General features: G+C 45.5%; 1 protein-coding gene across 3 annotated transcripts in view; it reads left to right on the forward strand.

The window, feature by feature from the left end:
- The window catches only part of HSPH1 (heat shock protein family H (Hsp110) member 1), a 571713-nt gene that overhangs the window by 64354 nt on the left and 480299 nt on the right, over positions 1 to 27060 (forward strand). For all 3 annotated transcript variants that reach the window (XR_011194596.1, XM_069202180.1, XM_069202181.1), the window contains exon 4: positions 24688 to 24810. Coding sequence is in view for 2 of the 3 variants with exons in the window: in XM_069202180.1 (XP_069058281.1) it covers positions 24688 to 24810 (123 nt within the window). In the remaining variant the exon portion in view is untranslated. The remainder of the gene's footprint in view (positions 1 to 24687; positions 24811 to 27060) is intronic.

Consider the following 27060-nt stretch of genomic DNA (forward strand, 5'->3'; position numbering starts at 1 on the left):
CAGTCAACAACCCAGTTGTTGTTCGACCTGGGCTTTTCGGTGAACGAGCCCAAATCTCACCTGGAGCCCTCTCAGCGCCTCCTGTTCATAGGGGCAGTACTGGATACGACATTGGGTCGGGCCTTTCCTCCGCCTCAGCGGATTCAAGATATTCAGGATTTGGTTCCAATGTTTCGAAACGGAGCGGTAGTTCCAGTCCTCAAGGTCCTTCGTCTGCTCGGTCTTTTTGCCTCCTGCATTCTGTTGGTCACGCATGCTCGCTGGCACATGAGGGCTCTTCAGTGGTGCCTCCGAAGGCAGTGGTCTCAACACAGAGGGGATCTAGAGGGTACTGTCAAGATCTCCAGAGATGCTGCTGTGGATTTGAAGTGGTGGATTGCAAGCAACAATCTTTCACAAGGAAAACCGTTCCAGCAGTCGCCACCAGTGGCCACAGTCATAACGGATGCTTCCACTCTAGGGTGGGGAGCTCATCTGGGGGATCTGGAGATCAAAGGTCTTTGGTCTCCAGAGGAACAGATTTTTCACATCAATCTGTTAGAGTTACGGGCTGTACGTCTGGCTCTCAAGGCCTTCCTCCCTTCCCTTCGTGGTCAGTCGGTACAGGTCCTAACGGACAATACTACCACGATGTGGTACATAAACAAGCAGGGAGGAGTGGGGTCGTACCTTCTCTGCAGAGAAGCTCTTCGACTATGGTCCTGGGCAAAGGACCATCGGATTTGCTTGATAGCAAACCATCTGGCCGGAGTCTTGAACGTGCGTGCGGACAGTCTCAGTCGCCACTTCTCGGCAGACCACGAGTGGCGTCTCCATCCAGATCAAGTCCGTTTAATCTTCCAGAAGTGGGGGGTTTCCTCGGGTAGATCTGTTCGCCACTCGAGAGAACGCGCATTGTCCGTTGTTCTGCAGCCTTCAGTATCCGATGCAGGAAGCATTGGGGGACGCGTTTCAAATGACCTGGTGCGGCCAGTTGCTTTACGCGTTTCCTCCCATACCCTTGATTCCTCGAGTATTGAGGAAGATTCGCCAAGACCGGGCTCTAGTAATCGTAATAGCTCCGGATTGGCCAAGGAGGGTGTGGTACTCCGACCTTCTCCAACTCTCAACGTGCCCGCCGCTCCGTCTCCCTTTCAGGGCAGACCTCCTCTCGCAGTCGCAGGGGCAGGTTCTACACCCCAACCTCCAGAGTCTGCACCTACATGCCTGGAGATTGAACGGGGCAACCTGAGTTCCTTCTCTCTCCCGCCTGAGGTAGTGGATGTTATATTAGCGGCCAGGCGACACTCCACTAAATCTATCTACGCTAATAGGTGGTCTAAATTTGTTGCGTGGTGTGGAGAGAGGCAGATTGATCCTTTACAAGCTCATCTATCTGACGTTTTGTCTTTTGCTCTATCTCTGGCGCAGAAAGGTTGTGCAGTGGCTACCATTAAAGGTTATTTATCGGCCTTGTCAGCCTTCATATGTCTTCCAGACCAACCATCTTTATTTAAATCCCCTATTGTTATCAGATTCTTGAAAGGTCTTCTAAATCAATATCCTCCAAAGCCATTCGTTATGCCGCAATGGGATTTGTCCTTAGTCCTGACTTTCCTTATGGGGTCCCCTTTTGAACCTATGCATTCTTGCCCCTTAAGGTATTTGGTTTTAAAAACAGTCTTCCTGATAGCTATAACATCAGCAAGGAGAGTGAGTGAGTTGCAGGCCTTATCAGTAAAACCCCCTTATACAACTTTTTATGGGGATAAGGTGGTGTTGAGGACCAAGGCTGCTTTCCTCCCGAAGGTTGTTTCACCCTTCCATTTGGCTCAGGCAATTACTTTGTCCACGTTCTATCCTCCGCCTCATCCTTCCAAAGAGGAAGAAAGACTGCACCGTCTGGATCCAAAGAGAGCGTTGAGCTTCTTTATCAATAGAACAAAGGATTTCAGGCTGGAGGATCAGCTGTTTATTGGATACGTGGGCAAGAGGAGAGGAAAGGCAGTCCACAAGAGAACACTATCCAGGTGGGTTGTTCTTTGCATTAAAATATGTTACTCTTTGGCAAAGAAGGATCCTCCTGAGGGCATTAAAGCTCATTCCACCAGAGCTAAGTCGGCCACTTCGGCCTTAGCCAGAGGTGTTCCTGTGGTCGACATCTGCAAGGCCGCAACTTGGTCGTCCCTTCACACTTTTGCAAAACATTACTGTTTAGATTCTGAGGTTAGAAGGGACGGCCATTTTGCACGGTCAGTGCTGCAGGATTTCTTGGTTTGACCATTTAGGCACCCACCGCCGGGCGTGGTACTGCTTTGGGACTCTATTCATGAGGTGAGGAATCCACAGGTAGTTGTATCCATCAGAAGAACGAGTTACTTACCTTCGGTAACGACTTTTCTGGTGGATACATTAGCTACCTGTGGATTCCTCACGGTCCCACCCGCCTCCCCGTTGCCTTTATGGTCTTGCCAAGTAATCCTTGAGTGCGCTCCTCTTGATCTTTGAGGGTGCAATAGATGTATATATATAATATATTTATATATATATATGGGTATGTGTGTATATATCTTTATGTATATACTTGGTGTGTGTATATATTTTTAAAAGAAAGAGTTTTATATATATATATATATGTACATAAAAAAGATTTACAGTTATTCATACAATGTGGTGTATTTTTACAATATAATGGATGTTGCTTTGTTCTTTCATTGCATTGCCTGGTTGTTCTCATGCACGTAAAAAATGATTGGTACTGACGTCCGCACGTCGTCGAGGACCTCTTATTGCCTGTATGACGTCAGACGGCGTCGCGTGCGAGACAGTGACGTCCTCGTCGACGTGCAGAGACTAGTAAGAAGATTTCCGTAGAATGCTGGCGCCATGGGAGTATTCATGAGGTGAGGAATCCACAGGTAGCTAATGTATCCACCAGAAAAGTCGTTACCGAAGGTAAGTAACTCGTTCTTCTCTTCCAGGGGTATCCTCATCAAAGTCATAAACAACCCACCCTCCTCCCCGGACGCACGTCTCCTAGAAGTGCAGGACAGACTGTATTTTGAATCAGTTACACAGATTGTCACTGTAAAAAAGAACTGACCTAACTGTGAACCAACTGTCACCTTTCCTTCACCCCTGAGGCATGGTGGGATACTGGAGGTGCTCAGGGTCTTAAAGGCACGGTGCTAAAGTTTTTATGGTTCTCCTGTGTTAACCTGCATGCAGCCTATTGGCTAAAAATGCTCCATTGTTTTTCAATGCAGTTTTTTTCTCTTTTTCTCTAGAGTTTACTGCTGCTTACTTCCCTAAGCCCAGTTTTGGGGGCTTGGGTAGATATTTATTCTCTATTGTAATTTTATAATATATAAAAAAAAAAAAAAAAAAAAAACTTCATAGAAATAAAGCATTTTAGCCTGTTTTAACATTATAGCCTGCATTGCTGTTTTACACATGTATAATATGTGTGTATTTTATATATGCTCCGGGGTCCCCGCACGGGGGCGGGAATATTCAAGGTTTATGACTTTGATGAGGATACCCCTGGAAGAGAACTAGGATTTACAGGTAAGTAACTTATCCTTTTGTTCCTAGTATAACAATTTAAGGTGCAGAGTGGTTGATCCTTAGAACATTACTCATTTGTTAATTGCTACCAACCAATCTTGAGTAAGAGAGACAAAATAAATAAATTCTTGTATAGGATTTAATGTAGTGCACCAAAAATTGGATGAATTTGGGTCTTCCATTGGAGATAAGAATAATCCTGTCATCACGCAGGTCAGTCTAGCCCAAAGTACATTATGGCTCTTATCAGCAATAACTGTTGGAAGCATCCAAGTGTAAGTTAACAGCAAACAATTTGGAGCTTGTTTTATTTTAAGCACATGCACCTGAAACAGTGAGTTAAATCCATGAAAAATACCTGGCTTGGAAATTGTAAATTCTGCTGTTCTGGAGACCTTATTCCAGCATCTCCCTGAACAGTACCGAAAGAAGACAAACGATTGAGGAGGGAAAAGTTGTATCCAATGCCAGCATTTGGGATGTGTTGAATTCAGCTGATAATTTCCAGAGGGGCAAACCCTTCTGCGATCCTCCACCTCCACACTTGGCTCTGTGTCTTTGGCTACAAGCCAGAGGTCCACCAACATCTCATCAACCTGCTATTAGCTGGAGAACACATTTTTGGGTCAGCAGGTTGATGTGATGTTGGAAAAGAAAAGATAAAGAAAGACACAGACATTGCTATGATCATGGGTGACTCCAGTTACTTCAGACAAGGCGTCTCTTCAAATACAGCAGACAAGGGATGGTTCCAAATGCATCCAAACCTGTTAACTTAGAATTAAAGACTGCCCTCCACAGACTTCAAACCGCCTGCCAACAGGGCACCACAATTGGTTTTCTTAGAAACATACCCATAGCGGACATCTGTAAAGCCTCCATGTGGTCCACTCCACACCTTTGCAAATCATTACTCTTTGGACATTCTGGCAAGGAAACAGCCTGAGGCAGGTCTTCCTCGCTTAAGGACTTTGTTTCAGACTTCTGCACCATCCACTGGCTATCTACCGCTTAGGGGAGTGCTGCTTTATAATCTATGCAGGGCATGTATATTAGCAGCGTATTCTACAAATGGAGTGCTTACATCCCTTCGTTGAATTTAATACTTTAGATTCATATGCACTCACCTGCCTCCTAAGAAGCCAGTGTTCGCTACAGATATCTTAAAGCTACATACTTAATTACACTAAATGCATGGTCACTACAATATACTACTCCATAATATGCTCTCTCTCACCTGTGGTGTGGCAAACAGTCTAACAATGGAGTCTGTGCCCATGCATGTTCATTACCAGAGAAGGAGTCACCTAGAGCTTGTGACTAGAAAGACTCTGGGGGAAAAAAAATCAAGTTGCAACAGTCTGAGCCAAACACTAGATAGCAGGAGTATGCAGAACATGTGAATCGACAGCACTACATGTGACAGACGGATGCTGACCGGGTAAGTAGAGGTTAAGTTACATGAGTAACATAATCCTTTCAAGTGTGGTCCTAGGAGGGGCGGACAAAAGCCTCTTAAACTCCTTTGCTGCCAGGCCTTCTCCCCCTCAGGTGGCAGGCATTTTTTTTGGCTATTTGGGGCAGTTTGCGCTTAGACCCTCATAACTTTTTGTCCACATAATCTACCTACGCCAAATTTGCGCCCTTTTTTTTCCAGCATTCTAGGGATTCTAGAGGTACCCAGAGTTTCTGGTTTCCTCTGAAGGAGACCAAGAAATTAGCCAATATACAGCCAAAAAATGGGTAAAAAGGGCGGCAGAAGAAGGCTTGTTTTTTTTCCCTGAAAACGGCATCAACAAAGGCTTTGCGGTGCTACAAACACCATCTTCCCAGCTTCCAGGAACAGGCAGACTTGAATCAGAAAACCACAATTTTCAACACAATTTTGGCATTTTACTGGGACATACACCATTGTCCTTTCAGCCTCCTTTCAGTTAGTGACAGAAATGGGTGTGAAACCAATGCTGGATCCCAGAAAGCTAAACATTTCTGAAAAGTAGACAAAATTCTGAATTCAGCAAATGGTAATTTGTGTAGATCCTACAAGGTTTTCCTTCAGAAAATAACAGCTGAAATAAAAAAACAAATTAAAATTGAGGTGAAAAAAACAGCAATTTTTCTCCACGTTTTACTCTAACTTTTTCCTGCAATGTCAGATTTTTTTAAAGCAATATACCGTTACGTCTGCTGGACTCTTCTGGTTGCTGGGATATATAGGGCTGGTAGGTTCATCAAGAACACTAGGTACCCAGAGCCAATAAAGGAGCTGCACCTTGCAATGGGTTTTCATTGTATACAGCAATTCATTTGGTGAACTTTAAAGACTGAAAAATAGGTATCAAGGAAACCTTTATATTTCCAAAGTGGGCACAAGTAAGATGTTGAGAAGCAGTGGGTTCGATGGCATCTGTCGCTGTAGATACACATGTTGTGCATAGCCCGCCATCTGGTGTTGGGTCGGAGTGTTACAAGTTGTTTTTCTTCGAAGAAGTCTTTCGAGTCACGAGACCCCTCCTCTTTGTCTCCATTGCGCATGGGCGTCGACTCCATCTTTGATTGTTTTCTTTCCGCCATCGGGTTCGGACGTGTTCCTTTCGCTCCGGGTTTCGGAACGGAAAGTTAGCTAAATATCGGAAAAATTACGTCGGTATTGTTGCGTTCGGGATCGGCTTAGTTAGGATCGACACCGATTTGAAGAGTGAAGAGCTCCGGTACCCTTCGGGGTGGTTTTCGATCCCCCTTCGGGGCCTGGTCGGCCCGACCGCGTGTAAACCAACGCTGATGGAACGGACCCCGTTCCGTTTCTGTCCTAAATGCCACAACAAATACCCGTATACAGACCAACATTTGGTCTGTAACCTGTGCCTGTCACCTGAGCACAGTGAAGAGACTTGCGAGGCCTGTCGTGCTTTCCGGTCCCGAAAAACACTCCGTGACCGTCGAGCCAGAAGACTGCAGATGGCGTCCACGCCGACAGCTCACCGAGAGTTCGAGGAACAAGAGGAAGAAGAACCCTTCTCGTTCCATGATTCGGACTCCGAGGGATTCGACGACCAAAGAACTGTGAGTAAGACGTCGAAGCCAGCACACAAGAAGAGTGACAAGGCCCAGGGGACGCCACTGCCACCAGGCCATGGCTCGACCCATAAATTCGGTGACCGACCGTCGGCACCGAAAAAGGCCGAAATGGTGCCGAGATCGTCTGACTCCGGTCGAGACACCGGCGCGCAGCCTTCTCTGGACCGAGAAAGTGCTGCTGAAAAACATCGACACCGAGATAGCGGAGCCGAAACTGCTCGACGCAGAGACAGCGGCACCGAGGAAGATCGACGCCGAGAGGGTTCGACTCCGAAAAAGAAGAAATTCACCTCGGAGCCGAAAAAGAGTACAGCCAGGGTTTCGGTGCCGAAACAACCCGCTACCGACCAAACTACCGGTTCCTATTCAGAGGAGCAATCACTGTCCTCTCAGATGCGAAAGCATAGATTTGAAGAAGAGTTGCAATCCACCGCAGTGGACCACACTCAGAAATGTATTTTTATACAGGAAGGAACAGGGAAAATAAGCACCCTTCCCCCTATTAGGAGAAAAAGGAGACTGGAGTTTCAATCAGACCAAGCACCACAAACAAAAATGGTGAAAAAGGTAACTCCGCCACCCTCTCAAAAGGTAACTCCGCCACCCTCTCCTTCACCTGTAACTAACGTTTCACCGGCACAAACTCCATCACACTCCCCGGCTCACACGACCATGAGCCAAGGTGATCAGGACCAAGACGCTTGGGACTTATACGACGCCCCAGTGTCGGACAACAGTCCAGAGGCGTATCCTACAAAGCCCTCACCACCGGAAGATAGCACAGCATACTCAAGTGGTGGCTAGAGCAGCAGAGTTCCACAACGTGTCCCTACACTCGGAACCGGTCGAGGATGACTTCTTATTCAACACCCTCTCTTCCACCCATAGCTCCTACCAAAGCCTGCCTATGCTCCCAGGGATGCTTCGGCACGCAAAGGAAATCTTCAAGGAGCCGGTCAAGAGTAGAGCTATAACACCGAGAGTGGACAAGAAATATAAAGCACCTCCCACAGACCCTGTTTTCATCACCTCACAGCTGCCACCAGATTCCGTCGTAGTAGGTGCAGCTCGCAAGAGAGCCAACTCCCACACATCTGGGGATGCACCGCCCCCAGATAAAGAGAGCCGCAAGTTCGATGCAGCCGGAAAGAGAGTCGCAGTACAAGCTGCAAACCAGTGGCGCATCGCTAACTCTCAAGCACTACTTGCGCGCTATGACAGAGCCCATTGGGACGAGATGCAACACCTCATTGAGCATCTACCCAAAGAGCTACAAAAAAGGGCGAAACAGGTGGTTGAGGAAGGACAGAACATATCTAATACTCAGTTACGCTCCTCTATGGCTGCAGCGGACACAGCTGCAAGAACAATTAACACATCTGTGACTATAAGAAGGCACGCATGGCTACGAACGTCTGGTTTTAAACCAGAGATACAGCAGGCAGTGCTCAATATGCCATTCAATGAGAAACAACTTTTCGGACCAGAAGTGGACACGGCGATTGAGAAACTCAAAAAGGACACTGACACTGCTAAAGCCATGGGCGCACTCTACTCCCCGCAGAGCAGAGGCACTTACAACACCTTCCGCAAAACAACCTTTAGAGGGGGGTTTCGGGGTCAAGCCACACAAGCCAGCACCTCACAGGCAACACCGTCCAGCTACCAGGGACAGTACCAAAGGGGAGGCTTTCGGGGCCAATACAGAGGACAATTCCCTAGGAATAGGGGAAGATTTCAAAGCCCCAAAACCCCTACAACCAAAAAGTGACTCACATGTCACTCATCCCCTCCACACAACACCAGTGGGGGGAAGAATAGGTCAGTATTACCAAGCATGGGAGGAAATAACTACAGACACTTGGGTCTTAGCAATTATCCAACATGGTTATTGCATAGAATTTCTACAAATCCCTCCAAACATACCACCAAAAGCACAGAATTTATCAAAACAACATTCAGACCTTCTGGAGGTAGAAGTTCAAGCATTATTGCAAAAGAACGCAATAGAACTAGTACCAAACACACAAATAAACACAGGGGTTTTTTCACTGTACTTCCTAATACCAAAAAAGGACGAAACACTGAGACCAATCCTAGACCTCAGAACCCTAAACACCTACATCAAATCAGAACACTTTCACATGGTCACGCTACAAGAAGTGTTACCACTGCTGAAGCAACAGGACTACATGACAACCTTAGATCTCAGACGCGTATTTCCACATACCAATACATCCGTCGCACAGGAAATACCCAAGGTTCGTATTCAAAGGAATACATTACCAATTCAAGGTATTGCCCTTCGGTTTAACCACTGCACCAAGAGTCTTCACAAAGTGCCTAGCAGTAGTGGCTGTACACATCAGAAGGCAGCAAATACACGTATTCCCGTATCTAGACGACTGGCTCATCAAGACCGACTCACTGACAAGGTGCTTGCACCACACAGATCAGGTCATGCAAACCCTCTACAAACTCGGTTTCACCATCAACTACGCAAAATCACACATTCTGTCGTCCAAGGTACAACAATACCTAGGAGCCACAATAGATACAACAAAGGGAGTAGCCACTCCAAGTCCACAAAGGGTTCAAAATTTCCAAAAGATTATACAACGCATGTATCCAACGCAAAAAATACAGGCGAAGATGATATTACAACTACTAGGCATGATGTCCTCATGCATAGCCATTGTCCCACACGCAAGGTTGCATATGCGGCCCTTACAACAGTGCCTAGCATCACAATGGTCTCAAGCACAGGGTCAGCTTCTAGATCTGGTGTTGATAGACCGCCTAACATACCTCTCGCTTCTATGGTGGAACAACATAAATTTAAACAAAGGGTGGCCTTTCCAAGACCCAGTGCCACAATACGTGATAACAGATGCTTCCATGACAGGGTGGGGAGCACACCTCAATCACCACAGCATACAAGGACAATGGGACGTACATCAAAGAAAACTGCATATAAATCACCTCGAACTACTAGCAGTTTTCCAAGCATTAAAAGCATTTCAACCAATCATAACTCACAAATACATTCTTGTCAAAACAGACAACATGACAACAATGTATTATCTAAACAAACAGGGGGGGACACACTCGACACAGCTGTGCCTGCTGGCACAAAAAATATGGCAATGGGCAATTCACAACCACATTCGCCTAATAGCACAGTTTATTCCAGGGATCCACAATCAACTTGCAGACAATCTCTCTCGAGATCACCAACAGGTCCACGAGTGGGAAATTCACCCCCAAATTCTAAACACTTACTTCAAACGTTGGGGAACACCTCAAATAGACTTATTTGCAACGAAGGAGAACGCAAAATGCCAACACTTCGCATCCAGATACCCACACAGGCAGTCTCAAGGCAATGCCCTATGGATGAACTGGTCAGGGATATTTGCGTACGCTTTTCCCCCTCTCCCTCTCCTTCCATATCTAGTAAACAAATTGAGTCAAAGCAAACTCAAACTAATACTGATAGCACCAACGTGGGCAAGGCAACCATGGTACACAACACTGCTAGACCTATCAGTAGTACCCCACGTCAAGTTGCCCAACAGGCCAGATCTGTTAACGCAACACAAACAACAGATCAGGCATCCAAACCCAGCATCGCTGAATCTAGCAATCTGGCTCCTGAAATCCTAGAATTCGGACACTTAAACCTCACACAAGAATGTATGGAAGTCATAAAGCAAGCCAGAAGACCATCCACTAGACACTGCTATGCAAGCAAATGGAAAAGATTTGTTGGCTATTGCCATCATAATCAAATTCAACCATTACACGCATCTCCAAAAGATGTAGTGGGTTACTTACTACACTTAAAAAAATCAAACCTGGCCTTCTCTTCCATTAAGATACACCTAGCAGCAATATCTGCATACCTGCAGATTACCCATTCAACTTCACTATTTAGGATACCTGTCATTAACGCATTTATGGAAGGCCTCAAAAGAATTATACCACCAAGGACACCACCCGTTCCTTCATGGAACCTCAACATCGTCTTAACAAGACTCATGGGTCCACCCTTTGAACCTATGCACTCTTGCGGAATCCAATTCCTAACATGGAAAGTCGCATTTCTCATCGCCATCACATCTCTGAGAAGAGTAAGTGAAATTCAGGCGTTTACAATACAAGAACCTTTTATCCAACTACACAAACATAAAGTAGTCCTAAGGACCAATCCTAAATTTTTGCCAAAGGTAATTTCACCGTTCCACCTAAATCAAACGGTAGAACTACCAGTGTTCATCCCACAGCCAGATTCCATAGCTGAAAGAGCACTACATACATTAGACGTCAAAAGAGCACTAATGTACTACATCGACAGAACTAAAAACATCAGAAAAACTAAACAACTGTTTATTGCATTTCAAAAACCTCACGCAGGAAACCCAATATCGAAACAGGGTATAGCCAGGTGGATAGTTAAGTGCATCCAAATCTGCTACCTTAAAGCAAAAAGACAACTGCCCATTACACCAAGGGCACACTCAACCAGAAAGAAAGGCGCTACCATGGCATTCCTAGGGAATATTCCAATGCACGAAATATGTAAGGCAGCCACATGGTCTACGCCTCACACATTTACCAAGCACTACTGCGTAGACGTGCTATCAGCACAACAAGCCACAGTAGGCCAAGCCGTACTAAGAACCTTATTTCAGACTACTTCCACTCCTACAGGCTGAGCCACCCCTTTTGGGGAGATAACTGCTTACTAGTCTATGCACAACATGTGTATCTACAGCGACAGATGCCATCGAACTGAAAATGTCACTTACCCAGTGTACATCTGTTCGTGGCATCAGTCGCTGAAGATTCACATGTGCCCACCCACCTCCCCGGGAGCCTGTAGCCGTTTGGAAGTTAGCTTCAACTTTGTACATTTGTAAATATATTACATCCTAGATAGGTACATACTTATTCACTCCATTGCATGGGCACTATTACTAACAAACAACTCCTACCTCACCCTCTGCGGGGAAAACAATCGAAGATGGAGTCGACGCCCATGCGCAATGGAGACAAAGAGGAGGAGTCCCTCGGTCCCGTGACTCGAAAGAATTCTTCGAAGAAAAACAACTTGTAACACTCCGACCCAACACCAGATGGCGGGCTATGCACAACATGTGAATCTTCAGCGACTGATGCCACGAACAGATGTACACTGAGTAAGTGACATTTTCATTATTTGCACATCTCTGAATTACGGGATGCCCATACTAGCATGTGAATTACAGGGCATTTCTCAAATAGACGTCTTTTTTACACACTGTCTTACATTTGGAAGGAAAGAGTGTAGAGAAAGACAAGGGGCAATAACACTTGTTTTGCTATTCTGTGTTTCCCCAGGTCTCCCAATGAAAATGGTTCCTCACTTGCATGGGTAGGCCTAATGCTCCTGACAGGAAACACAACATGGACAGATCACATTTTTTACATTGAAACCTGACGTGTGTTTTGCAAAGTGCTTAGCTGTGTAGATTTCGGCCTCTAGCTCAGCTGGCACCTAGGGAAACCTACAAAATCTGTGCATTTTTTAAAACTAGACACCTAGGGGAATCCAGGATGGAGTGCCTTGTGGGGCTCTCACCAGATTCTGTTACCCAGAATCCTTTGCAAACCTCACAATTTGGGAAAAACACTTTTCCCTCACATTCCGGTGACAGAAAGTTCTAGAATCTGAGAGGAGCACAAATTTCCCTCCACCCAGCGTTTCCCCAAGTCTGATAAAAATGGTACCTGGTACCTCACTTGTGTGGTTAGGCCTAGTGCCCGCAAAAGGAAATGCCCCAAAACTATGTGGACACATCAAAATTATTTAATACAAAGCTACCTGTTTTTGCGGGGGCACCTGTGTTTTTGGTCCTGGGCTTCAGAAGCCAAATAGGGAAACCTACCAAACCCAAACCTTTCTGAAGTCTAAGGGAATCTGGCAAAGTGTGACTTGCGTGGATCCCCCAATGTTCTCTTACCCAGAATCCTCAGCAAACCTTAAATTTAGCTAAAAAAAATAACATTTTCCCAAATTTCTGTGTGGGATCACCGCACTGGGACAAATTTCCTACCACCCAACGTTCCCCTCAGTTTCCCGGTAAAAAGGATACCTCACTTGTGTAGGTGGGCCAAGTACCTGTGACTGGGAAAAGCCAAAAACATGTCGAAATTGAGGGGCAACCAAACCGGGTCAGAAAGGGCAGTTTGAAAAAAAAAAAAAACATTTTTATGCTGACAAGTGGGGCAACATTTTCTATCCGTATAGATGAGACAATGCTGGGTGGTAGGAATTTTGTGGATTCCAGCAGATTCCGGAAGGTTCCATCACAAAAATGTGGGGAAAAATATGTGATTTCCAACAAGGTTGGTGGTTTGCTGGGCATTGTGGATAAGAAAATGGTGCAGGGTGCACGTGAAGCACACCACCCTGGAATCACCCAGATGTTTAGTTTTCATATGTGTCTAAGTCTTGTGGATTTTTCTACATGGCAGTGTCCCAAAGTCCAAAAAGCGCAGCCCTCACCATTCCAAGTGGGACAGTTTTGAGAGTTAGCGAAGCTCTCATGGCCCAAATGTAAAATCAAATCCCCAAATAATCAAATGTCCTCTTGCTTTCCGTGGGATAAGATGTTTTAGTGTGCCGGGGGAGAGCTGAAAGACTGTTAACCCTTTCAGTTGGGGTGGGGGCATAACCAGGCCCATACTGGTTGGTAGCCACCACCCCCTCCTTTTTTTTTTTTTTATTCCCTGGCATGTAGTAGGCTTTCTAAACCCCGCAGAGCCCCCCCCTCCAACCCCCTCCGGGAGTTGATTGGGGGTAATTGCCCTATCTGCCCTCTGGTGGGAAGAACAACTTTGTCCCCATTTATTTGGGGTGGGGGTATGGCCAAATTCACCCCCCGCTTCCATGTGAGTGACCCTTGTGTGAAACTGACCTAAAAAAAAAATCCCTGGTGTCTAGAGGTTTCTGCCCCCCTTGGGAGCAGATTGGCCTAATAATAATAATAGACTGATCTGCCCCCAAGGGGAGCAGAAATGGCCTAAAAACAATTTGTTACCCCCCCCCCCCTAACCCCCTGGGGAGGGACCCTTGCCTGAGATATCACGTAGATATGACACCCCAGACCTCTTCGGTCCCGAGAACATCGAAGGGGGCGGGAGACACAACACCCACAACCATTGGCTGCATTTGAAGAGTCTTTCTTCCTTGGAGAGAGTTCTGGCTCCAACCTGGAGTTTGAGGACCTTTCACCAGCTTAGCAGTCGGTGAGTGCGGCACCCCTCCAACTCGACCCTGCTCTCATCCAGAGCAGCCTTCAGCCAGCGGGCATTTTGGCACACCAGAGACAGGCTTTCGGTCCGCCACTGCCTTCGGTGTCATAGTCAACACCTACAAACTGCTGCAGATGCCCTGCGTAGCTCTGGCTCGGTGTTGAAGAAACTTTCGAGACCAATCACTGTGGTACTGGCCACCCCAACACTGAGCTGTCCCTCGACACCAACCACACCCGCCTCTGCACCAACCTGAGCGTTGGCGCTGAAACTGAAGGCACCCTCTGAGATCAATCAGTTTTTGTAAAGCGCGGCTACTCACCTGTGAGGGTCTCAAGGTGCTGGGGTGCGGGGAGGATGGGGAGAGGGCCTTTTCCGAAGAGCCACATCTTGAGGTTCTTCCTGTAGATGGTGAGCGATGGGCTTTGTCTAAGGTGCAGGGGGAGGTTGTTCCAGCTCCTTGCTGCGATGTAGATGAAGGATTGTCTTCTGTTGGTGGTTTTACGAATGCAAGGGATGGTGGCCAAGGCCAGCTGGGCGAGGCGGAGGGATCTGGCGGGGGTGTGGAAGGAGACGAGGTGGTTCAGGTAGGCTGGTCCTGCATTGTGTTTGGCCTTGTACTTGTGGCTGAGTAGCTTGAAGGCTATTCATTTTGAGTTGAAGACTTTAATGTCGACCATTAAGTCTGACACCAGGGCAGTCAAGCCAGTTATTCATAAGATGCAGGAGCGGCTTGACTCAAGTCAGAAATTGCTGCTCATCCTCCCCCAGATGGGCTGCATCCTTGCCTGCCTTTCAGGCTCTGCTTCTCCACCTTCAAAACATCCTTCGAGGAGGCCTTGGACGTTCCGGTTCCTGCTAAACAACACAAGAACCCAGATAAGGCTACCAACCCCTTGCCCCATGCACCACCATCACCTTGCCCTGTTCCTTAGCTTCAGCCTCCGCTCTCCTCCCCTTCTCCAGAAGACCCCCTTGACATTACAACTCAGGGAACTCCACACTCTGACGCGGTGGGCGGGATGACACATTTCATGCTCCCCCATTGGGTGACCCATGAGATTCCTAATATGTTGGCTCACCAGGGGACACAGACCCAGACCTTTACCCTGCCCACCCCTTCGGATGATTCTACATCCTTTCAAGGGCTCATTGGTAGGGCCCGCTTCCCTTCATAAAGTGGAACTCTACTCTGAGTCCTTAGAGGGGTGCTTTCCCTCTGCTCAACTCGGTACTTCCCCATGCTCAAGATCCTATAACGCCCCACCCCTGAGATTTTTAAAAATGACGTCTGGGCTAGCGTTAACGCCTAGGGTGGATGAAATACATAAAGCCTCCCTTTTTGACTCTATATTTGTGGTCAGCTCCCACCCTACTATTTAGCAATCACCACTACCTGTAAGTGAGCCAACTCCCAGGCCAGCGGGGATGCCCATTCTCCAGATGCAAGGAAACACACAAATGCTGCAGGGAAACAAGTGGCCGTACAATCGACCAGCCACTGGTGCATTGCTAATTCTGTCGGCCTTCTTGCAAGGTATGATTGTGCTGACTTGGATGAAATGGAGTGCCTTCAATGCATTCCTGAAGAGCATAGAAAACTGGGGTCAAGGGAGAGTTTCTGAGGACACGCTGACTTCCAACTCCTCTATTAGCTCTGTCCTAGATGCAACTGACACTGCTGCCAGAGGGGGCTTTATAGCGTTCTAGAATTCTAGCATTCTGCTATGCAGACAAGCATGGCCTCATATCTCCAACTTTTAGCAGAAGTTCAGCAGAACCTGCTGAACACGTCCTTTGATGGTGGATCAAACTTCAGTAAAAATAGAAAAGGATAAGGAGACACCCAATGTGATGGGGCCACTGCAAACATCTGCTCCCTGCAGCTCCTTTCACCACACCACAAACCATGGAAGCTCAAAGGCCACGTCCCCTGAAACCTCTGTCTTTACAGCACATCCTGGGCCAGCAATTTTCTCCCAGGTGTTATTTTAGAGGGTCTGCTAGAGAAAACAATTGCAGAGGCAAGGTTAGCTCCCAAAGAGGAGCTACACCCACCACCAAACGTGCCGCTTCTTCCCCCTCACACCTGTCAGGGGGCACCTACAAGGCTTCTTTCCCATCTGGCAAACCGTCACCTCAGACCAATGGGTGTTGGACATTATCCAATATCGTTACTGTCTGGAGGTCACTCTGTGCCTCCCACCATTCCGCCCGCAAACACAGACTTACTGGACCATCAAAGGCTGCTCTTGGAGGAGGTCAAAGTTCTTCTCCAAGGGGCTATAAAAACCCGTCTCCTGCCATTAGCAAAGAACAGTAATGTACACACTGTTCTACCTAATACCCAAAAAAGACATGTTCCTGAGGCCCATTCTGCACTTCAGACCACTAAATGAATACATCATGTCAAGAATTTTTACATGGTAACTCTTCAAAATGTCATCCCTCTTCTCTAGCAAGACGACTTTATGGCTGCGTTCAACCTAATGTATCCCTATTTTCACACACCGATACATCCAGCTCATTGTTGGGATCTCAAGTTTGTAGTCAGTGGAACACATTATCAGTTCAAAGTGCTCTCCTATGGAGTCACAACTGCACCCCAGGTAGTACCAAGTGCCTTACAGTAATGGCTGCACACCTATGCAGACAGGGTGTCCACATGTTCCCATATCAGGGCGATTGGCTTATCAATACTGCCACCTGCCAGCAGTGCCATGAATGCACACAGATCACAATAGGCCTACTTCATAGCTTATGAGCTACCATCAACATCATAAAATCTCGCCTCCCTCCCCTACAAATCTGGCCCTGCCTAGGGCTTATTCTCAACTCTGAGATAGGCATGACCTATGCAAATCGTGCCAGGATACAGTCCTTTCAGGCACTGCTTCCCTTGTTTCAACCAGATCAACAACTCAGTCAGAACAGTCATGCACCTCTTAGGCATGATGGCCTCCTGCTTTGCCATAGTATCTCATGCCGGGCTTCACATGTGTCCACTGCAAGAATGTTTAGCACAACAGTGGTCTCAGGACTAGGGTCACTGGAGAGATCTAGTGTTGATCAGCCGCCGCTCTTATTGCTTTGTAGTGGTGGAACTACCAACAACCTGCTGCAGGGACGGCCTTTTCTCAACCCAGTTCTGCAGAGGATTGTTACAGCAGACACCTCTCTTACAGGGTGGGGTGCACTCTTAAAAGATCTGACTGTACAGGGTCAATGGGAGATCAAGTTCCAGGGACTCCACATAAACTACCTGAAACTTCTAGCTATTCAACAAGCGTTGAAGGCTTACCTACCTAACCTGCTAGGCAAGTTGTTCTTGTCCAGAAGAACAATATGACAGCCATATATCACCTTCAGAAACAAGGAGGGGATAACCTTTCCTCAGGTGTCTTGGCTATCTGAAACTATTTGGTGTTGGGCTCTCCACCACAGAGTACCTTCTTGGGATGGACAACTATTTTGCAGATGACCTGAGCAGGATGCGGGAACAACACCACGAGTAGGAACTCCACTCAAAGTCCTCCTGTGGCTTTCACAGATTGGGGTTCCCACACATCGACCTCTTTGCTACAGCAGAAAACGCCAAATGCCCAAACCTTGCCTCCAGGTTCCACACCCACAGTCCACTGGCAATAAAAGATCGCTGAACTGGTCAGGGATTTTTGGGCTCTTCATACTTTGAATGTAAAATTAACTCTCAAGTACTATGTTGATAGAACCAGACCATCCAGAAAGGCACAAAATTTTTTAGTTTTTTTCTAAAATCTACAAAGGGACGTATCTACCCTAGTCAGGGCACTGCCAGATGGATAGTTTAATGCATCCATATATGCTATGCTAACGCCAAGAGGACTCTGCCAACTCCTCCTAGAGGAAACTCTTACTAGGACGAAAGGGTCCTCTAGGGCTTTCCTGGGAAAATCCATGTAGCTAATTAATGCAGAGCAGCTACCTGGTCCACACCACACACACTTTCACAAAACATTACTATGTGGTTGTCCTCGCCCACCAACAATCTAATTTTGGTGAGGCAGTTCTTCGTACATTCTTTCATTCTACTGAAACACCCACAGGCCAGCCACCACTTTTCGGAAGGACTGATTTTCAGTCTATGCACAGCATGTGTATCTACAGCCTCACATTCCTCCAACAGAAAACGTTACTTACCCTGTAAACATCTGTTCTTGGCATGTAGTGCTGTAGAGTCACATGCACCCACCCTTCTCCCTGGACACCTGTGACCATTGTAGTGTCTTTTTCTTTCTCTTTTTCCTCTTATGCATAGACCTCTCTTTACATATAGTATTGATTCACTTTTTATCCTCACCCGCTGTGTGGGAAAACAATCTAACAATGAATTCTATGAGCATGCGCATTAGTGCAGAGAAGTCACAGTACCTCGTGACTTGAAAGACTTCTTAGAAGAAACGCAACTTGATCTCATCTGGCCCTAATACTTGATGGCAGGAGTATGCACAGTTTCTGAATCTACAGCACTACATACCACGAACAGATTCTTACAGGGTTAAAAAAAAAATTCCACACATGCAGTTGGTATCATAAGAACAGTCCATGGAAGTTTGAGGCTACCTGGAAAATAAAAAGAAAAACTGACCTTTTTCCTGAATTTGGGACTTGAAAACGTTTTCACCACTATAGGATCAGGACAAGGTGCTAATCCTACCTAAAATTATTGCAACTTTTTCAAAATTGTCACACTTGGTGATTTTGAGTCTTAGGTTTGGAACCACTGCTGGACTCTTAAGGTGTCCTGTTTTGTGGAGTCCTGAGATTTCATTTTGCCTTGCTGCAGGATTTTGTCTTCTGAAACAGTTCCTAAGTGTGAAGGTAAAATTGTCAATGGGGATGAACTCCTAAACTCTTTCTGACCATTGCCAGTCGGGCACAAAGGGTCCCTAAGTTTTGGAACACTTGTATGTAGGAAGCTGGCCTGGTGTGTGGTGAGCACCTATGGTGTTATCACCCATACCAGGTCCAGGTATCCCCTATTAGTGAGGTGTGGTTAGTGTCTAGGAAGCCAGGCTCTCTAGGGGTAGCTGTGGGTGAGCAGCCAAGGCTTATCTAGGAGACTTGTAAAGTTCATGCTATACCACTTATAGTCACACAGCCATTACACACATGAAAGAACCACACAGTGTAACAAAAATAAAAGTACTTTATTTTAGGGACACAAATACTAAAATACTATATAGACAATACTCTAGTGGCAGGTGAGTGAACACACTTATATACACCTCAGTTGTCAGGAATGAGCGTAGAAAGCAGTAGAAAACAGTGCAATAACAATAGACAATAGTGACTCTAGGGGGAGCTCATAACATATACTTTTAAAAAAAAATGGAAAGAGCATGATGGTCCCTCACCCAGGTAAGTGGAATCTGTAGAGGGGAGCTGGAGGAACTAGGAGCCCCAAAATGTAAGTACCAGAATGCCCCCCAGCGACCAGGAGAGAAGAGGTGAGTACCTGGTTTTACCCAAACCCACAGATAAACTTTGTGAAAGGACTGTGCAAGACCCAAGCAAGATTGCAAGAAACAGAAGATGGATCCAGACAGAAGGGGACCTGCAAATGAAGAGGACCAAGTCCAGTTCCAAGTGGAGTGTCCGGTTAAGAGCAACTACCTACCCTTCTGGAGTTGCAGGACCAGTTCGATGCTGAGGACCAGGAGTCTGCTATGCAGCACAGGAGCAGAAGACGAGTTCCAGAAGTGATGCAGTTGATGTCCCACATCGGAAGAAGAGTACAGTCCATCAGAGGTATGGAAAAAAAAAAAAACAAGCCTTGGCAAAAGCAAGAGTTGCAGTAGGTTTGCAGAGCTGCCGGGGACCAAAAAGATCAGAGGGGACTCAACCCAAGGAGGGGAGTCCCAGGCGTCCCTCAGCAGTCAGGAGAGCAAGAAGTCATAGATGCAACCCTCACAGGCAGCCAACACAGGAGTTGCAGTGAGGCCCACTCAGCACACCTGGAAAGCAGTCCGATGTCGCTGGAGCAGCAGGCAGAAGACCACGTGTTGCAGGGAAGAGTGCTAGAGGCCGGGGCTACACAGAGCCTGAAGATCCCTCAGAAGAAGAGCAAACAAGGCTTGGCAGCAGCAAGAGTCATGGTGCACAGAGGTTCAATCCTGCAAGGAGAGGCAAGGACTCACCACCTCCAAAGTTGGACATCTGGTAGAGAGGACCAAGGGACCACTCAGGACCACCACCTATGTTGCAGGATCCACACAGAGTTGCAGGAGAGAGGACCTGCACAGGCGGTCGTCGTTGCAGTTGATGCCTGCAGATGCAGGGGCGGGACTCCTTCAATCCAAGGGAGATTCCTTCTTCCTTCTTGGTGCAGACTGAAGACTTCCCGTCTTCGGAGGATGCACAGCTACGAAAATGTTGCAGTTGCTGAAAGGAGACGGAGAAACAATGTTGCAGAGCGAAGTTGTTGCTGGAGCTGCAGATTGTAGGTGCCTTTGGAGTCCGTTGCACTTCCAGTGGCCAGAAGTCGAAGTAAACGTTACAGAGGAGTCCTGCTGGAATCTTGCACGTCGAATCTGAGGAACCACCCAAGAGGGACACCCTAAATAGCCCTGGAAGAAGTCAAGAGTGGGCTGTGACGTCACCTGCCTGACCATTACCACTCAGATGCTCCCAGAGGCCTCTGCCCCCCTTGGATTTAAGATAGCAGAATCAAGTGGCCACCTGGAGGAGCTCTGGGCACCACCCGTGGGGTGGCGATTGTCAGGGGAGTGGTCACTCCCCTTTCCTTTGTCCAGTTTTGCGCCTGACCAGGGACTGGAGGTCCCTGAACCAGTGTGGACTGGTTTATGCAAGGAGGGCACCAAATGTGCCCTTCAAAGTATACCAGTGGCTTGGGGAGGCTACCCCTCCCAAAGCCTTCTAACACCCATTTCCAAAGGGAGAGGGTTTTGCCTCCCTCTCCACATGGAGGCTGAATAGCAGTTTCATACAGGAAAGGCTTCTGGCAACCAGGTTAAAAAAACAAAAAAAAAAAAGACTGACCAATATATAATAATATCGCCAGGATGTTAATGGCAAGCGGCTGATGAAATCTATGTAAATAGCTTGGCACGGAAAATGGTCCAGAGTTTGGCTCTTAGTACTCGTCTTGAGTGCTGATGTAAGCCCCCACCCCCCCAACTTGTTTATATATCGTACCGCTGAAATAATGTTCGTCTTCAGAAGGATACAACATTTCACCTTGACGGAACAGTGTTTTCACTGCATATGTACTTATCAAGAGTTCTAGGCAATTGATGATATTGAAGTTCGTCCGAGGGCCACCGGTCCCCCATCTCCAGCTGACCACATTTGGCCCCCCCAGCCGTAACTGCTGACGTCCTACTCTATAATCACCTCTGGAATGGACGCGAAAGTCTCTCTGCCATTCCAGGCATCCATGTGAATCAACCAGCAGTGGATCTCTACTCCGTCTTGTGGGGACAGCGAGATCTGCTCTGCATAAGAAAGACACCTGCAGAGATAAAGAATCTTCAACCGTTGCAGGGCCCGATAATGTAAAGAGCCTGGAAACATGGCTTGGATAGAAGAAGCCAGGAAGCCCACCAATCTGGCAAGTACTCAATAAATCAAAGGAGCTGACAATGCTTTCTTCAGTTCTTTCCTGATGGATAATCTCTTTGGCAAAAGAAGTCTATTTATGTATCTCCAGAGAAAAGAAGTTGAGGTAGAAGTGGATTCTATATATCTACTATCCGGAGGAGGATGGAGCCTAGGTGCAAATGGGGCACTCAAAAGTCCCCTGCCAGTAGCCAACAGTGAAATGTATCAAGTAAGGAAGCCAGGCTCTTTGGTATTCTTGCAGACCAGTCAGCTGTAATGGGAGAAACACACAGACTGAAGAGCAGAGCGTCTGTCTCCACAAGCCTACTCGCCCGATTGCGCATAGAGCCAGGGAAGGAAGGTTGGTAACATACACGAGTGCCTCGGTAGAAAGAGGACCACTCTACTCGTCAGCGCTTAATCTTCTCTGTTCCGCTCCAAACTGGCGTACCAGATGGTCGCGGGACAGCGAGCTGTCCTCCAATAACAAGCGCGGGCCTCCGCTGAGATCTGTAAGCCATCTTAAATTTTGTATAAGCAGTAACGATTCTCAGAAGGTAAGAAAGGTGCTTGAAGGCTATGAAGCTGCGCTGTATTTAGTGTAAGACAAACACCACAGTAACAATGGCAATAATGATGAAGAAAGAAACTAGTACTTATCCCTGGCAGTGTAAGTAGCAAAGAAAGAGGAAGGACTGTGTTAAAGAGACTTAATATTACATGGTGGGCCCTGATTGTTGGGTCCTACGGAGGGCACTCATGATTCATGGGTAGTCTAGTGTTATGTTTTCCCTTTTTAGGGTCGAGCGATAAGCGCTCTGTCCCTGGTGTAATCTCTGTATGGGCTTGTAACCACACCCATGTCACTCCCATCAGTTTGGTTGGTTCGTGGGCTTGCCTTTTAAAATTCACTTGATTTCATTAGTGAAAGGCCTTTTCCGAATTTCTGAAAACATACGAGGCTCGATGTTTTCCATATGGTTTCTGGACTACTTTTTTATTTTTTATTCGTAGCGCAATCGCTGGGCAGTAGTTGAGCGCTTTGCATGACATTGACCCTGTTACATGGATAATTGCACTTTTGCCGAACTTCTGTTTGTTTTAGTGTGTCTGCTTTGCGCTGATGACAGCTGTTGGCTTGCTTATGTGAAACTTTTACTTGTCAGTTTATATGGCATGAAAAGTCTGGTTAGTTATGTGAAAATGTTTTACTTTTCATTTTCAATTTGTGTGACAAGAAAAGTCCGGTTAGGAGTTTACAATGCTAATAGCTCTAACTTGAGCAGACACGAGACCCATTGCAAAATGCTTGTTATTGACTGCTGTGTGTGCGAGTAAAAGAAAGAGAAAAATAATCCTCGCCTTAATGTCCTAAATATAATTGAAAATTCTTGACACGAATGCTAGAAAATGTTTGATCCTTGGTGTACACTTCCTCCTCTAACATGCTGCCTGCTCAACAGTTGCATCCCCATATTGTGATTTAAATTGTATTTTTTTTTATTATTATAATTTTTTTTTTTTTTGTAAAGTCATTCATTTTTTGCAGGCATGGTACCTGCAATTTGCTTCGGAGCCTTTCATTTCTTAAAAAATAAGGACTTTGGCACAGTTTGTTTTAAAAAAAAATTCTCTTTTTAATTTTTTTTGTTTTTTGTATATATTTAAAAAAAATATATATTAGTATTTAATTTACTGCTCTATGATGGGTGTTCCCACCCATCTTGGATTAGTAAATTAAAAACAAAAGCAATATGGCTGCTGACTCTTGCACATCCATTTGTGGTGGTTCAGCATCAATAGCCATTTTTAGGTCTTGACCATAGTTCGCTTTAACTGTTTGTTCTCAAGACCTATTTTGTCCAATACATAACCAATACTTATAGTGATATTTGGGTCAGCCCCTTGCTTAACTTCTTTTTCTATCTCAGTTGGATGCTCTTGATTCAGGTGGCTTTTCTTCCTGGTATTGTTCTTAACCTGCCCAGGAGCAATTTTGTCCTGCAGTGTTTTTGAGTGTAAGTTTTGTATCCTACCATTGCAAATTTGAGGGGAATCTTTATTCTGTAATGAGCACGCACTCCCTGAGTTTTTTTCCCCCCGTGCCTCTGTTGCCCCATTGTATGTTTTAGTTTCACTCCTACCGCTCCCTGGTAATTTATTTATTTATTTTTCAGTCCGGCAGCCTCATTTGTTGTGTATCGTGCACTTTTTCACTTTATTAAAATGTTTTCATCTACAGTCATAATATGGCTATCTACCAATTTGAAATGACAAATGAAAAAAGATCTCCAAGCGGCACAGTGCATGTTTGTTGAAGCACATGTGTATAAGTAGTGGCTGTGTGGAGATGTCAGCGTGCATCGTTACTTGGGTTTTCTTTAATAGAAAATAAAAAACATTTTTAAATTACCTTCGACGTATTGGCATGTTCTTTGGTGCATGTAAATGCTGCCATTAACAAAAAACATTGACAAAACCAGAACCTTAGCCTGTTAGAACAAGGACCTTTTGACTTTACCAACGTTTTTGTTCTCTTTGCCAGTGCCGAACATTATTTGTCAGAAGCATTGGCAAAGCCAGTAGGTAAGCCTTTACAAAACCAAAAGACGAGAACTATTGGCTTTGTAAACGCTTGTTTTAAATACCTTCTTAGACACTGCACTCTACAATACCTATGAAGCAATGTGAAATAACAACAATTCCCGTGTAATTGAACAATTCAGTTAACACACATTAATTGTTGAAAAAATGCTTATTATAAATGGATGGTCTTGTGAACTTTTCCATTGCTGTCAAGTGTATGGGTGTCGCTTAAGGTCTGGATTATGGGGCATAATTAACATGCGTTAAGAGATATGTGGAATGGGATCATTGGATTTTAGCTGCATAGTTGTAGAATTAAGCAGGGATTTGCTTTTGTAACCTTTGATGTCTTAGAAAAAAGCCTCACTGACTGGTTGTTTAAAAATGGTATTGAATATCACTGCACACTGTCTAAAATCATCCTAACTGAAAATGATAGTTTTTTTAAATCATTTTGTAAAACCTTTTTGTGCTTCTGTTCGTTACCAGTTGCATTGTTGCAATTGGACAACCACCTAAAGATAAGGAGGTACATTCTCAAACTCCATTTGACATTTTACATGTTCTTCCCTACAGGTTATGTACATGGATGAAGAGCATACTTTTAGTGTGGAACAGATAACTGCTATGCTTTTGTCCAAGTTAAAGGAAACTGCCGAAAACAACCTCAAGAAACCAGTAACGGACTGTGTTATATCTGTAAGTTGTTATGCTGTACACCATGTTTCAGGGCATAGAGTTTTATTTGGATTGAGATAATTTGTATGTAGAGAAGTTATAAAATGTATTCCTAGTTCTTATTTAAACCCCCTTTTGCTTGTCTTCTGTCTCTTCAGGTAGGTTGTAACATATCCTTGTGTATTCATGCGCTATCCTTGCATTCTTCTCCTTTTCAGCCCTAGTTGTCAATCCAGTGTCCTGAGTAACTCCCATTATGACTTTGAGTAACTTGCCACCTTGTGGCGTGCTCTGAAAGTGCTTCAAAACAGAATTGTTGTACTAGTTTTGATTGAAACATGTGTCTTCTACGCTTTGCAAGTTTCTATGTATGGCTCTGGCCCAGATTCTTTTTGTTTTCTTTTTTGATGTCTTGAATCCTTGTTACTGTTTTCTTTTTGTGCACCTTTCTTCCGATTACGTAGTTTAGGCCCCGATAATCTGTCTTCAGGTCATTTACGGCATGCCTCAAACTGTCAGCAGCAACCCCTGTAAGTAATTCTCGCTCCTTGCCCGGGAAACACTGTTCCAGTGCATGCTTGTGCTCAGTTTCCTACCATCAGAATTGGATCCCTTTTGGTGCTCCTGTAATGCATAGTAAAAAAAACAACAAAAAAACACCTATTGCACAAGAGAAACTGGAATTCATCAATGGGAAGAAAAGTCAAGAAGTTAATACAAAGTCTAGCTGACATTACACATGTGGTAGAAATAACTTCTGGAAAGGAGAAAAGGACCTGGTTACACAGCCGTCCATCCCCAGGTATCAGCAGTCCTTTTTCAGCCAGACTCTCTTGTAAAGGTTCTGAAATATGGAAGCAAGCCCCTGGTGCTGAGACTTTGCTGGGACACAACCCACTTAGACTCCTGGGGCCACCAAGTTAAGTCTAGGACACCGTCTAGACATTGAAGTACCAAGCTGCTGTGCACCATGTGATTGATTGATGTCTCCATCTGAGCCTGATACTAAGGACTTTTTGTACTTGACTTCTAAGTAATTTTATCTCACAGAATGTTTATGGGGCACAATGCCTTTATTTACTCTTGTGACCCTGATGATTTGCAAGGAGTATTAGAGCAATGCTCCGCTTGTTGCTGCTCTCTGTTGAATGGAAAAACTGACGAAGCCATTGCAATCCTTACTACGTTATACCCCAACTAGTGTTTGTGAGTGGACTATGCTCTTGAATCATATGAGGAAATGAAACTTGCAAGGCTCTAAGGAGACACTGTGCCATGCTGTGGGTGTCTCTTTGGTTAGCAGCCAAAATAAATCATCTTGGGTTGTTCTCTGACACTGGAAGGGCACTAGACCCAAAACTGTTAGCCATCATCTTGGCTGCCCCCTGCCTGAGGAAGGTAACCTCCATTGTGGAGACGTCTGACTCATCCTTTTCACTGGACTAGCAGCACCAGAGTCTAGAGTTAGCTCAGCAATCACATGTCCGCTATCTGACCAGGCACTATAACTCTGCACTTGCCAAGACACTGGAAGCTCTCTCCAATGAGACCCTGGTACTAGGATGGAGAATTAGTTAATATGTGATGTGGTGTCAGCCCAAGCTCCTTTAGAAAACTTGAACTAGCCATCCATTTGCAACAAAACATTAGTACAAAACTGTCACAGTCCCAGACAAATTGAGGCATGCAACCCGAGAAGTACTACGAAGACGAATATCCCCCTTCCAACCACTGAAAGCTTGTCACATTAGGGATACAAAGCTGTGGATGGAGAACAAGTCTGCACCCCTGGCTGTTCTCTCCAGCATTCCAGTTGTATTCCTCCAGGCCGTCTAAACTGTTGCATCCTAACAAACTGTATGAGTTTGAAGAGCTCCAGTTTTTTGGAGTGTTGTTATTGCAGTAAATACACAGATGATAAAAAACATACCAAGATCAGTACAAAGAAGCCAATTTAGTCATAAAAGAAGCAGGTAAGCCAATATTACTAAATATATTCTAGGTTAAATACATTTTGGGTATTTGTAAAGACCTTTAAGCATTTCTAAAAATCTCATTAAGGAGCTAATCAAAAAGGAGATTTTGCTACTGAATCAAAATTAAACTGTTTCTTTTGTCGTCCTGTTTGACTCAATAAAATGAAGTCAGAAGACAATTAACACAAACTAATCAACTTAGGACAAATAATATAATATGGTCAATAGTTTCAAATTTATAACCATGAATGTGACATGAACCATTGTTCCTGAGATGAGTGTTACAAGGTTTCTC

The sequence above is a fragment of the Pleurodeles waltl genome, chromosome 8 (assembly GCF_031143425.1).
Source record: "Pleurodeles waltl isolate 20211129_DDA chromosome 8, aPleWal1.hap1.20221129, whole genome shotgun sequence".
NCBI classification, from domain to species: Eukaryota; Metazoa; Chordata; class Amphibia; order Caudata; family Salamandridae; genus Pleurodeles; species Pleurodeles waltl.